Source organism: Anolis carolinensis, chromosome 4 (assembly GCF_035594765.1).
Source record: "Anolis carolinensis isolate JA03-04 chromosome 4, rAnoCar3.1.pri, whole genome shotgun sequence".
In the NCBI taxonomy this organism is placed as follows: Eukaryota; Metazoa; Chordata; class Lepidosauria; order Squamata; family Dactyloidae; genus Anolis; species Anolis carolinensis.
Genome location: NC_085844.1, coordinates 77,759,073 through 77,773,503, shown reverse-complemented (window position 1 = coordinate 77,773,503; position 14,431 = coordinate 77,759,073). Strand labels below are relative to the sequence as shown.

Sequence of the window (14,431 nt, the reverse complement as noted above, 5' to 3'; positions counted from 1 at the left end):
TGTGATGTCTCTGCTCTTCACTATTTTGTCAAGGTTGGCCATTGCTCTCCTCCCAAGAAGTAAACGTCTTCTGATTTCCTGGCTGCAGTCTGCATCTGCAGTGATCTTCACACTTAGAAATATAAAGTCTGTCACTGCCTCCACATTTTCTCCCTCTGCCAGTTATCAATCAGTCTGGTTGCCATAATCTTGGTTTTCTTGATGTTTAACTGCAGCCCAGCTTTTGCACTTTCTTCTTTCACCTTGGTGATAAGGCTCCTTAGCTCCTCCTCACTTTCAACCATCAGAGTGGTATCATCTGCATACCTAAGGTTGTTAATGTTTCTTCCAGCAATTTTAACTCCGGCCTTGGAATCGTCAAGCCCTGCACATAGCATGATGTGTTCTGCGTACAAGTTGAATAGGTAGGGTGAAAGTATACAGCCCTGCCATACTCCTTTCCCAATCTTGAACCAGTCTGTTGTTCCATGGTCTGTTCTTACTGTGGCTACTTGGTCTTTATACAGATTTCTCAGGAGACAGATGTGGTGACTTGGTATCCCCATACCACCAAGAACTTGTTACAATTTATTATGATTTACACAGTCAAAGACTTCAGAATAGTCAATAAAACAGAAATAGATGTTTTTCTGAAACTCCCTAGCTACCCCCATTATCCAGCGGATATTGGCAATGTGGTCTCTCGTTCCTCTGCCTTTTCTGAACCCAGCTTGGACATCTGGCAACTCTCGCTCCATGTATTGCTGGAGTCTACCTTGCAGGATCTTGAGCATTACCTTACTGACATGTGAAATAAGTGCCACTGTACAAAAGTTTGAGCATTCTTTAGCTCATTCTTTAGCCCCTTTTTTAGTATGGGGATATAAGTTGATTTTTTCCAATCTAATGGCCATGCTTGTGTTTTTCATATTTGCTGGCATATGGCATGCATCACCTTGACAGCATCACCTTCCAAGATTTTAAACAACTCAGCTGGGATCCCGTCATCTCCTGCTGCCTTGTTATTAGCAATGCTTCTTAAGGCCCATTCAACCTCACTCCTCAGGATGTCTGGTTCTAATTCACTCACCACATCGTCAAAGCTATCCTCAATATTATTATCCTTCTTATACAGATCTTCTGTATATTCTCGCGACCTTTTTTTTTTTTATCTCTTCAGCCTCTGTTAGGTCCTTGCCATCTTTGTTTTTGATCATGCCCATTTTTCCCTGAAATTTACCTCCGATGTTTCCAATTTTCTAGAAGAGGTCTCTTGTCCTTCCTGTTCTATTGTCTTCTTCCACTTCCATGCATTGCTTGTTTAAAAATAGTTCTTTGTCTCTTCTGGCTAACCTCTGGAATTGTGCAGTTAATTGGACGTATCTCCCCCCATCGCTGTTTCCTTTCGCCTTCCTTCTTTCTTGGGCTACTTCCAGTGTCTCAGTAGACAACCATTTTGCCTTCTTGGTTTTCTTTTTCTTTGGGACATACTTTGTTGCTGCCTCCTGAACAATGTTGTGAATTTCTGTCCATAGTTCTTCTGGGACTCTATTTATCAAGTCTAGTCCCTGAAATCTATTCTTCACCTTCACTGAATATTCACTGGGAATATTTGTGAGATCATATCTAATTGGTCTGTGTATTTTCCCCATTCTCTTTAGTTTGATTCTAAATTGTGCAATAAGAAGTTTGTGATCTGAACTACAGTCAGCTCCAGGTCTTGTTTTCACCGACTGGATGGATGTCTGCCACCTTTGGCTGCAAAGGATGTAGTCAATTTCATTTTGGTATTGACCATCTGGTGAAGTCCATGTGGAAAGCCGTCTTTTAGGTTGTTGGAAGAGAGTGTTTGTTACGCACAATGAGTTTTCCTAGCAAAATTCCATCAGCCTGCGTCCTGCTTCATTTTGTTGTCCCAAACCATGCTTGCCTGTGATCCCGGTTGTCATTTGACTGCACACCTTAGCATTCCAATCTCCTGTAATGAGAATAATGTCTTTTTTTGGTGTGTTATCCAGTAGGTGCTGAAGATCCTCATAGAATTGATCTAATTCTGCTTCTTCAGCAGCTGTGGTATCACTGTGATACAAATATATATATTTGTCCTAATTTACTTTTAACTACTGTCTTTCAATATGAATATCAAGTCAATATAGAGTTTATGGTATGGTACAGTATGGGGTATAGTATTAGTTTTAAGAGTAACCCTCAAACAACCAGAAACAATATTTATCCAGCACCTACCAATCCCCATGGGATAATTAAGAGTCTACTACTGTGTTATTTTTGTACTGGTGATATTCTCACGTTTATGGAGAGAGAGAGAAACACATGTAAAATTGTATGCTACACCTCTCTTTTATGTTGCCTAATGGCAAAAGAGTGAACAGATTCATATTTTGCACCAACGCAAGGCAACATATATATTATTCAAAATACCAGCAGCTAGAAAATCACAGCAAGGACAAGTTTTCCCTGCCTATTGCTGACATTGCAACTGAAGCCTACTGCATTGATTCAAGGCTTCAAGAGGAGGAATGTTATAACACACACACACACATAACACATACACTAGCTGTGCCCGGCCACGCATTGCTGTGGCATAGTATGGTGGTATGGGAAATAAAGTATTGAGGAATTGGTGGTAGTTAAAGTAAAGGGTAATGGTTTTCCACTGACATTAAGTCCATTATAAATGGGTTATATAGTTGTGGAAGGGCCTTGAGTCTACACTGCCATATAATCTAGTTAAAATCCGACAATCTGTGAGGCCTAACGCTGCCTGTCCCCTGGGCTGAGTGGGTTGCTAGGAGACCAAGTGAACAGTACTTAGCCTTCTAACTGGCAGCAATTGGATAAAAACAATTATTCCTCTCCCTCTAATTAGGACTTTATTTTTCTTTTCTTTTTGTTGTATGAACGTAGAGGCATGGATGAGGGATTGTGTTGCCAAGTTTAGTGTTTCTGGGATGTGTAGTTTTCTTGTTTTGTCCTAGGCCGAAATTTCATTACCCTTTTATATATATAGATACATACACATATATATGTTCTGAATGAAAAAAGGCCTGTGTTGTTTTCAAAGGTGTTACAACAAGTGGGGTCGAGTTTGCATCCGTCTTTGCTTTTTCCTATTTACTAAAGCGTTTCCCCCCGCCCCATTGCCTTCTGCCTTTCTTCACTTTCTTTCCAGGACTGCGCCGACGTCACGCGCGCAAAATAAACCTGTACCACCATCAAGCAGCATTGCATTTTCCCCCCGCTCAGCAAGAGCGGAGCCGAGTTCTTCTGAGGGAGGGTGCGCGCGCATTCACTTACTTTCCAGGACCGCGCCTGTGTGTGTGTGCGCGCGCGCACGCGCGAAATAGTCTTGAACTACCAGCGACAGCAGCGATTCTTTTCCCTCACTCAGCTCGAGCGGAGTCGCGTTCGTCTCTGAGGGAGGGTGCGCGCGCGCTCCCTCGCGCGCCCCCTCGCGCCGCCGCCGCTGCTGCCAGCTCATGTCGTCACCGCCGGCGTCATCCTCCCTCCCCGCCTTTCGTCACTTCCAACCTCTTCTTCCTCGTCCTCGCGCGAGCTCAGTTGGTTTCCCTCAGCCGAGGCAGCAGGTCCTCTTCCTCCTCCTCCTCTTCTTCTTCCCCCTTCCTCAGACTGTCACTCCGGTTTCGGGCTGTTCTCCGCGTAGAGAGAGCGGACGAGGCCGGCATGTCCGGGCAACAACAACAACAGCAGCAGCCACCACCACCGGCTACGGCTCCCCCTCCTCCTCCTCCGCCTCCTCCTCCGCCACCACCTCAAGCGCCGGGCCACACAGGCCCGTCGCCGTCCTCGCTGTTGCTTCACCCGCCGCCGCCGCCGCCCGCCACCTCGGCCCCGCCGCCTCCCCCGCCGCCTTCTTCGGCCTCCTCATCTTCCTCCTCTTCCATGGCAGCCGGGAGCGGGGCCCCGTCCGCCTTCCCTCACGTTGGCGGCGTTGGCGTTGGCGCGGACCCGGCCCTGAACGAGCAGGAGAAGGAGCTCCAGCGCCGCCTCAAGCGTCTCTACCCTGCCGTGGACGAGGCGGAGACTCCGCTGCCCCGCTCCTGGAGCCCCAAGGACAAGTTCAGCTACATCGGCCTCTCGCAGAACAACCTGCGCGTCCACTACAAAGGTGAGGAGCCGAGAAGGCCCAGAACAAGGCCCAAAACAAGGCCCAGAACAAGGCGGCGCGCGCTCCCCTCTCCCTCTCTCTCCCCCACCCCGATTCCCAACAATGCCTTCCCCCCTCCCTTTCTTCTTCAGTACTTGGCAGTTTCCCCTCTCCTTCATAGGACAATAGTCACCCCCCCCCCCCCCCCTTCTCACACGGATCGGCACCCGCTGCCTTTGATAACTCGCCCCCCTTTCCATTTTGGGCTTTTCTGCCTCGGATGGGATTGCCAGCAATCTGGCCTGTTCTCCAGAAAACTAGGCCTGGGATTATTGTTATTGCCGTTTCGTGTTAAACCAGATCCGTTCGCTTGTGATCCTAATAAAGGGTATGAAAGAGAAAATGGGGTGGGATCTGTGGCGTTAATCTCTGAGGTTATTTTCTCCCCTTTAATATCCATATACACATTTGTGTGTGTTTCAGCATTACTATATCCGTTTGAATACTGTATAATATATTCCTTAATAGCATATGTATGTGTGCGTATATACTGTACTGTATAGATATTCCTTTCATAGTCACATATGTGTGTAGGTATGTGTGTGTATATATATATTTCTATTCCTTTCTTAGTAGCATTTATGTGTGTATGTGTTCACTGTTCCTTTCTTAGTCACATATGTGTGTGTGTGTATATGTGTATATATATCTCAGTAGCATATATCTATATGTCTGTACATATGTTTGTATACTGTATAATATATTCCAGGGGTCCCCAAACTAAGGCCCGGGGGCCGGATGCGGCCCATCAAAGCCATTTATCCGGCCCCCACGACACAAGGGCAGAAGGGGGTTGGGCTAAATGACCCAAGGGGTCTCTTCTTCTCTTACAACCATTATTATTATTATTATTATTATTATTATTATTATTATTATTATTATTATTATTAATATTGAGGCTGGGTGGCCATCTGTCAGGGATGCTTTGCTTGTGCTTTTGGTGCACAGAGGCAGAAGCGGATTGCACTCAATGGCCCAAGGGGTCTCTTCCAACCCTCTTTTGTTGTTGTTGTTGTTGTTGTTGTTGTTGTTATTATTATTAACATTGAGGCTGGGTGGCCATCTGTCAGGGATGCTTTGCTTGTACTTTTGGTGCACAAAGTCAGAATGGGATTGGACTCAATGACCCAAAGGGTCTCTTTCAACCCTCTTTTTTATTATTATTATTGTTGTTGTTGTTGTTGTTGTTGTTGTTGTTATTATTAATACTATTATTAATTATTGCTCGGTGGCCAACTATAGTCTGGCCCTCCAACGGTCTGAAGGATCGTGAACTGGCCCCCTGTTTTAAAAGTTTGGAGACCCCTGATATATTCCTTTCTTAGTAGCATATATGTGTGAGCATACACACACACACACACACATTTTCTTAGTAATGTGTGTGTCTGTGTATTCTTTAATAGCATATATGTGTGTGTGTGTGTGTGTGTGTGCATATAGATATATTTATATTCCTTTCTTAGTAGCATATATGTGTGTATGTGTGTACAGTGTTCCTTTCTTAGTAGTGTGTGTATATATATAATCCTTTCTCAGTAGCATGTATTTGTGAGTGTGTGTATAATAGCATATATTTGTGAGTGTATATATTCCTTTTTAGTAGCATATTTGTGTATGTACACACACATATATATTCCTTTCTTAGGAATGTATGTGTGTTTGTATATTCCTTCCTGAGTAGCATCTTGCGAAGCAGCTCACATGGGGGAAGGGAGGGAGGGGGAAATGTGGAAAAATAGAACAACAGGAAGTAACTCTCATTGGGTCTTCTGAACAGTTTCGGAAACCCAAGTGGAGACAATTTGACTTTATCCCTCCCTCTGCGATTGCTTCTCTCCACCCATCAAACATGTAAGGATGTTTTGCTTTTCTGCTTTGGGTTAGAGGAGGATATATAAACTGGCAGGTTTTCTGCTGCCCGCCTGATCAGGTCTCTTGCTAAATCACAGCTTGGGGTCAGGGGAGGAGAAAGCAAGCCAGTCAGTGTGACGTGTCCAATTAAAAATAACCAGTTAGGGCAAGGAATGTGTGTTTGTTTAGCAAGAGAGCAAAGGTCAGCTGAAGTTGGAAGAACAAATGTAGGAGAAGAAAGGTTTTTGAGGAGAAAGGTTAGAGAACCATTGTTTAATTCTGGGAATTAATTTTGTCTATGGCATTGTGCTTGCTTATAAACAATGCAATACAAAGTTCAGTCAATGTTAGTTCTTCAATTTCAGATTCCTCTGTATTTTAATCTGATCTTCCTCATAAATATCATGAGTCAGTAATGGAGAAGGTAAATTTCATATCATGGAAACTGAATTATCAACTCTGCTGGGATTTCTTGCCTCAAATAGTATTTTCCTTTTATGTGTCTAGCAAAATAATGTGTACAAATAGGACACCTTAGAGGCATCAACTGCCAACTACTTGTCCTATAGCTATGATATTAAAGTCCAAAGAACACAAATGAATCAAAACCTGGAAAGCACATATATGTTGTTTTAGATTCAGATCATCTTCTGAGTTATGAAGGGCAGGCTTTGGTAAAATTGTCTGATGAAAATAGGAGAGGATGGGAGACAGAGCTAATGTGTTGTTCTTGTCCAGAGTATAAAATGATGGCATTCAAGTCAGTTTTCCATAAACGAGTCTTTGCTCAAAGCACAGTCATCCCTCCTTATCCATGGATTCAGCCATCCATAGTTTGAAATTATTAAAAACATTGACATTTCAAAAAGCAAACTTGATTTTGCCACCTTATGTAACTGACACCATTGTATGGGACATGAGCATCCTCGGATTTTGGGATCCAAACCTCAGCACATACCAGGGACCCACTGTATAAGTCAATGGTGCCAACACATAACAGTTAGCTTCTATGAAAAGGTAGGTGTTGCTGGGATCTGGTATCTGTTCAGTAGAAAATATTAAATATTTCAATGTTTGATTTGGTGTTGACACATTATAGTGAATTAATAGTTTGATATTCTCTTCAAAGGCTGGAAAAAATGAATGTGTGCTACAGCACTGAAGTGTTAGGGGTCAAGCTGAAATAATGTTTTAGCTCCCAGGGGAAGCACATACAACCTTAGATTACTAAGAAGTTAAAATGTCCAAAGGCTGCTTCCAAAGATGAATATTTTTTAAAGTGTGAGGCAAGGTATTGATTAAAGATGTGAAATGGAAGAAAGTGCAGCTGTAAAGCTAAGCCTTGTGTAGCGTGTTATGAAAATGAACCTAAAGTGGTCACCACACAGGTTGGTGTGCTCCCCCGGTTCCTCTACATCCTCCATGGGAAGGAGTTCAGGCATCATTTCTTCTAATTAAGGCTTCCCTCTTATACAAATTTAGATAAACTCTCAGTAACAGATTACTGAACCATAAATTCATGAAGCTATCCTGGTTTCACTAACAATTGTTAAGATGAACTGTAGTTTAGGATTTGGACTGCATGCTATATTGTGGTTAAACTAAAATAGAACTAGGAGTCTTCAGTCTCCATCTTGTGGCTTGGCAGATGAGAAGAGAGAGAAGGGAGCAATCAAGTCAAGAAGGAAGATGATTCATTCTTGTAAGGCTAAACCATAGTTTACATAGTTTGAAAACTAATAGGAAGTTAAAGTTAATGGCTGTTTTCATGTGTGTAGCATTTCTTTTGAATGCAGCCATTAGCTTGAACTTTCAAGTTGGTTTTGTTTGTCTTTTGTTTTTGTTAACATGCTCATAGTTCAAGTACTTTGTTTTGCTTTGTCTTGGCTTATGCTTTGGCCATAATTTCTGGTTGTCTCATAATTTTCTCTTCTGTATTTTGTTTTGCTTTGTGTTTTTTTGTTGTTGTTTTTTGTTAACAAGTAAAAAATAGCATGCTTGTGGCCTGGCATAATCTAAAAGTATATTTAGTGGCTTTTGTTTTTGCCTTCTACTGCAGTGTATAAAAATAGTGTTAAACTTTCCTTGGGGATCTCGCAATGAATTATGACCAAACCTGTGGAAGAAAAAGCTATTAATTACTGCTTTTCAAAAAGTACATTTAGTTAATAGAAAATACAGAGGGGAAAATGCAGAACACTTGATTAGGTAAGTTTCCATTGAAATGAATGCCATTGAAGCACATCTGGAGAGACACAGTGATGTTTTGGTGCATTTTACTTAGCTAAATAGGAAAATGCTGCCTGTCTGTTTCTGCTGTGAGGGAAGATTAAATTTCCACGGGAATGAGCAGATAAGGAACTTTACTCTCTCCAGAAGACATCTCTAGTGAAACCCATTGAAATGAAGTTTCATAGAGTCATCTTCTCTAGGGATTTGCTGAATTCTCCATCACGATACTTTAATAACCTCTGGTAGAAGCATACTATTTGAAGGACCTAGTCCTAGAGAGGACATATTTTGTTAGATGTGGGTATGTGAAACTCTGGATACCAGTTTTATGGTTACGGGGATCATACTGCACTTTTATGTAGTCGTGACATTTACCTCTGCTGCAATAATGTATAATGTGAACTACACTAATAATAATGAATAGATGTCAGCATATATTTTAAAACCGTGTAAGGGTCAATGCTTCCTGTTAAATTCATTAAAGCTTAGTATAATAATGATCCAACAAGTTCATTATATGAACTAAATTGTAATCTAGTAATATAGCTAGTCATGGCTTGTCTGGCAAAAGTCTGCCCATGCGAAGCAGGTGGACATAGCACTAAACGAAACATGCAGAATAATCACAGGATGCCTTAAACCTACGCCTGTTGATAAACTCTACAAGTTAGCTGGCATTGCCCCTCCTGACGTGCGACGGGAAGTTGCTGCTAACAGTGAGAGACATAAGGTTGAACACTGTGAAAGACACCCACTGCATGACTATCAGCCTCCTCCCTCCAGACTCAAATCAAGGAAGGGCTTTATGAGAACCACCACTCCTCTTGATGTTCCTACAGCAACAGCAAGGGTGTCCCTCTGGGCAGCTAAACCAGGCAATTCTAACTGTATGGCCCCCCATGAGGGTCTTCCTCCAGGGGCAAACCAAGAATGGGCAACTTGGAAGTCCCTGAACAGACTCAGAAGTGGAGTGGGCAGATCTAAAGACAACTTGGCAAGGTGGCACTACCTGGAGGAATCCTCCACCTTGTGTGACTGTGGAACAGAACAAACAACTCCGCATATGTATGCTTGCCCACAGTGTCCTGCCTCATGCACGGAGGAGGAGTTGTTTAAAGCTACGGACAATGCGGTTGCTGTTGCCCGTTTTTAGTCTAAAACTATTTAGTTGCTTGTGATTTCCTTTTTTTTCATCATTTTAAAATGTATTTGTTATGCAATGCTTTTGACACGAAATAAATAAAATGGCTTGTTTGTAACTCCAATATAAATTGTCTATTGACTTTTTAAAATCTATTTAAAACCCTCTCTTTTCTTATATCATTAATGGTGATGCTTCTCTTTTTTCTATCTTTCAGTTTCTCAGTGTTGGGTGTTAGGGTAATTCATAAGTTAAATCAGATGCAGTGTAGAGATGTTCCATTATTTGTAAGCTTCAAGGAGGCACACCTGAGAACAACTTATCTAGGGCCTGCTTTCTTTTGAAGATTCCTAAGTGAAAATGCCATGTTGGGACTAGATTAGAGAGAGTGAAAGGGGTTCCTGATTTAGGGCATTTTGATTCCCAAATTCAGTTTCACCAGATATTCAGTCTGTCTAGCCGTCTATAGTAAGTATTGGCCCTTGCTTGTAAAAACATATTAGGGATTTTGTTGACATACCCACCATGTTACTGCTTAATAGATTCCCTTCATCATTTTTGGTACTGAGTTTTTCAACATTCACATTAACGCTGTCTTTAAAATAGTTTGGGATTTCATTGCCAAACACATTCAGAGGAATCAAATTCTACATTTGATTTTCTATTCTTTATGTGTAAATTTTCTGAGGGAAATGTGTACTTCTTCAGTTATAATGGACAGCTAACTAAGGACTAGTTTTGTAGCTTTAAATGGGTGGTGGAATCTGCCTTTGGGAGGTTTCTGATTGATTGGGAAGATGTTTTATCAAGTCCCTCTGCTTTTATTTTTGAAAAAAACAAAAACAAAACTAGCACTGATGCTGGTATGATCACTTCTTTATCCATAATGTCTCCCCAGCAGTAGTTATGAAGGCAACTTACGGCTTTCAGAGAAGCTTCTAATGGTCACAGTATTGACAATGACAACCATATTGGTAGCAGTAACCCATATTTCCTTTCCACCTCCTTTTTATTTTCTATTTGTTTTACCCTAAGGGTCTGTCTCATCAGAGTTAAGAATTTCTTTTATGTAAAAGAACAATTGTAAAACATTTTGCTTGCCTTCACATCTCCCATTTTGTGTCTGAGAGGAGGAAAAAATCAAGTTCCTTCTTGCTTTAGATGATTCCTGGGTTATTCACATGTGTAAACCAAGAAGTGTGGTTTACGATAAACTTTATTTTGTTTAAGCAATTCATTGGTAGTAATTAACTTGTTTAGCAATTTCATAGTGTTGATTTCAAACCATGATATCTCATTTGTCACAAAAGCTAGGCAATGTAAAGTCATGATTTTGTTTACCTTTGTTTTTTATCTTGTGTTTGTTCATCTACTCTTCCATTATTCAATTGTTTCTAGATTGCTTGTCCCAGACTGCAGAAAGATGTTTCTTTTCAAAAACTGGGAAACTCTTCAGCTTATTTTAGTTCCCATTGCTTGAAATAAATTTCAATTACTTATATGCCAAAACAATGCATTTTGCTTTTGAATACACAGTACACTCCCTGTATCCATGGGAGACATGCTCCCAGACTTACCGAGACTTGCAGAAATTGTGGCAATAGCGAACCCTATTGGACAGCTTCTGGCGCTCCGGAGGACCTAAGAAATGCCTAGAGAGGACATTATTTTGCTAGGTGTGGGTGAATAAAACTGTGGGTCCTGGTCCCACAGATATGGGAGTTGTCCTGTATATGCAAATATGGGAATTGCACACATTTCATTTTAAAATTCCTCTGAGTGAAAAACAGGAGATAGAAACTCTCAAATCTGTAAATGGAGTTATCAAAATTAATATTTGTTAATTGTCAAGTCCTTATTACAGAAATAAAAGGAATGTTATATTAGAAAGGAGATTGTTAAGTAAAACTGATTGCATATACTACACATTTTATTTGCAATGTCTTTTGAAGTATTTCACTTTGGATTTGATCTTGATATCTAGTGTGATACCATTGGGACAACAAAATATTTTAATATTTATACTAAAATATTGTATGCTAAAGTACATTTTAATATACTTTTCAGGTCATGGGAAAACTCCTAAAGATGCTGCCTCTGTTCGAGCCACCCATCCTATACCTGCTGCTTGTGGAATATACTATTTTGAAGTTAAAATTGTCAGCAAAGGAAGAGATGGGTAAGATTTTAGTGCATATTTGTTTTAAATTTAACTTAATGTAAACTGACAGTTTATACCAAAATAACTTCAGTTTCATGTCCAATCACAGTGAGATGAAATTCCAGAATCCATAGTCTTAATATACAGGGTGTTTGATATTTAAAAATTTAGCTCTGTCATAAAACAATGACTAGATATGTAGACACATATTCTTCACTAAAGGTTTAATCCAGAGTTTATATTGAAAACTTATATCTGAGAAATCAAGCATTTTATCTATCTTGATTTCAGTAAAAATAAATGGCAGAATTCCCCGAGTTGCACATACTCAAAAAGATAGTGTGAACCTCAGTTATGCTTTCACAAACAGAAGTGTATTTCCTGACCAATTTTTGATGGTTCATCTGCTTTTGGATTTTCTGTAATAGTTTTCTAGCAAATTCTAGCAAACACTTATGCTCCTTTTAAATGGTGCCTTTGACTCTGAACTTATATATTATTATTTATATGATTAGAGCTGACGTTTATTCGTCTGCATTTCTCCTGCATACTGAACATGACAAAATAATGTTGAGGATGTAAGTTGGCTATCACTTTCCTTGACTCCTATGGCCTGTTTTGGTACATTGGCCCTTTTGAAAGACTTGTCTGATAGGTTTTTAAAAATCCCAAAACAGTGCTTTGAAGTATATTATTATTACTAGAATTTATTTATATAGTGCTATCATTGTAGACAGTGCTTTACAGTTAAAAGAACAACAAAACAGTTCCCTGATCTCAGGCTTACAATCTAATGAAGACATGGCCGAAAAGGCAAAGGGGATGGTAGTATGGGTCTAGCAGATACTGTCTCTTATATTCTCTCTTAGGAGCCCCCACAGTAGTAGTTGGGATAGAACCTTTCAATCTGCTTCTTGGCATAATACTTTAATAATTCTGCAATAATGTAATAATTACGAACTTATTAAATTCCTGTGTGGGCAAATATTAGCTTTATTTAATAATTGTCTTTGAAAGACTATCTGGACTAGATCTGTCTTGTTAAGTAGAAGGTTTTACTTGTCCAGATTGATATGTACATAGAAGATATCCTTAGTCAACTTTTCCCCCCCATTTTTGTGATCTAAGCTTCTATCCAGGTTAAGTAATTATAGTCCACATCTCCCTGTTTGTAAATGTGAACAGTATGGTTCCGGGGAAGAATAGGGTTTGTAAAATGCCATATATATGAGTAATAACATGATAAACATTGATGTAATCCACTCTGTATTTAGCATGCAGGAATAATGAAGAAAACAAAAGCCAGAATAGACAATCCAAGCCTTGGAACCTGCTTTGCCTAGCCTGAAATTCACTATGCCAGACCTTGTTTGTCACTCAGATTTTGTTAGGCAATGGCAACACTGGGATATGTGATCTGTATCAAATGGTTGTTAGGAGGATGACTGTGCTGAAGATGTAAACAATTCTAGTGAAATTGTTGTTGGAATAAGATGACCTAGATACTATGGTACTTACCTGAATACTTTAGATGTGGAGTGCCACAATTTGTTTTTGTTTTTTTGGGGGTTTTTTTGGGGAGGGGCTTATGAGATCAGATATTGGGGGTTGATTATTTTGAATTGGAAAAGCTTTTGTATCTACAAAGAATTATAATCTAGCAATCTCTGGAAATAACTGCACTGACATATGTTATTGCTGTTTGTTATATAGACATCCTTACTGGGATTCCCAAAATAATAGTCTTACACTGCTATTCTATGCTATTCTATTTTCAAGTGAGTTCAGTTGGTCTTCTTCTAAGGAAAGTAGATATATGATGGCAACCTGAATAGTGTAGTTCTGGCTGTTATGTTTTGCATCCTCCTTTTCATTGCATTTCATACTGTCTCTATACTTCCAAGCAGTATTACATAACTTGTTTTCATTCTAGAATGTATTCCCTTGTTAGGGAGACTCTCCTTATTCTTTCTGTGTTTCCTCTAAAGGTGTTTTGTTCTATGAGTGTTTAGTTTTTCTAGATAATGAAACTACTCTAATTAAATGTGTAATATTTATCTTAGAGTGATCGTATGCTACATTTCATTTGTGAATTGATCTTGCCAAATTTAAGGCAAGTGCTTTAAGGAAAATGCAGAAAAATCGGGGCAATCACAGAGCCTGGTGGATAACAATATTGGGAAGTGGGGGACTCCTAATCAGCTATTAGACTTTCTCCTCCTGAAGATCTCATCTTCTGTTGTGGATGTTGAAAAACTACCAGGTGGGTTAGTATATTTTCTCAGTGCTGAAATCTTTCCAGTTGACTTACTTTTGAACATTACCAGCTATTCTTGGACATAATATTCTTAGAAGATGTACTGGATTGATAGTTTACATTAGCATTAATATTTATATATTTTTATATTTACCTTTCTGCTGTGTTCCTAGAGTGTGCTTCTCCTTAAGTCTCATTGAACTGTATTGTTCTAATTGGGTGTCCTTTCTCTTATTATTTAATTTTAGCAGTAAGGTTATAACAATTTTAGCTAAGAAGCCATTTTCTACAGGCATTAGGTGACACTTTGTGTTTACTAAGTAGTAGGTAACTGCATCTCTGTGTCTTAAAATACAGGTGCAGAGGGTATTAGAGGTATCAAGTGAAGATTGTAGTACACTGAGACATTTATCCCTCCCTTCTGAAATACAATTTCCTAACAATTTTAGATCCCCTTCACTTCCTTAATAGCTGTAAATGAATTAAAGATTTATTTATTTTGGTGTAATTTGGCCTTAAAAAGACTCCTTCTCAAACACAAAATTTGTAAATATACTGTCTGCCTCGGATGAATAAGATTTATTTTTAGATAATCAGTTAAGGAAGATCTAAGTTTTGTTGTAG

The 14,431-nt window shown here is 39.7% G+C and overlaps 1 protein-coding gene across 1 annotated transcript in view; it reads left to right on the top strand.

Annotated features, from left to right (window-relative positions):
• The first annotated feature begins 3,366 nt into the window (after positions 1-3,366).
• Positions 3,367-14,431, top strand: part of ranbp9 (RAN binding protein 9) — a 39,515-nt gene continuing 28,450 nt past the window's right edge. The window contains exons 1-2 of the mRNA XM_003219787.4: positions 3,367-4,126; positions 11,457-11,568. Of these exons, the coding sequence (XP_003219835.2) occupies positions 3,682-4,126; positions 11,457-11,568 (557 nt within the window). The 5' untranslated portion in view covers positions 3,367-3,681. The remainder of the gene's footprint in view (positions 4,127-11,456; positions 11,569-14,431) is intronic.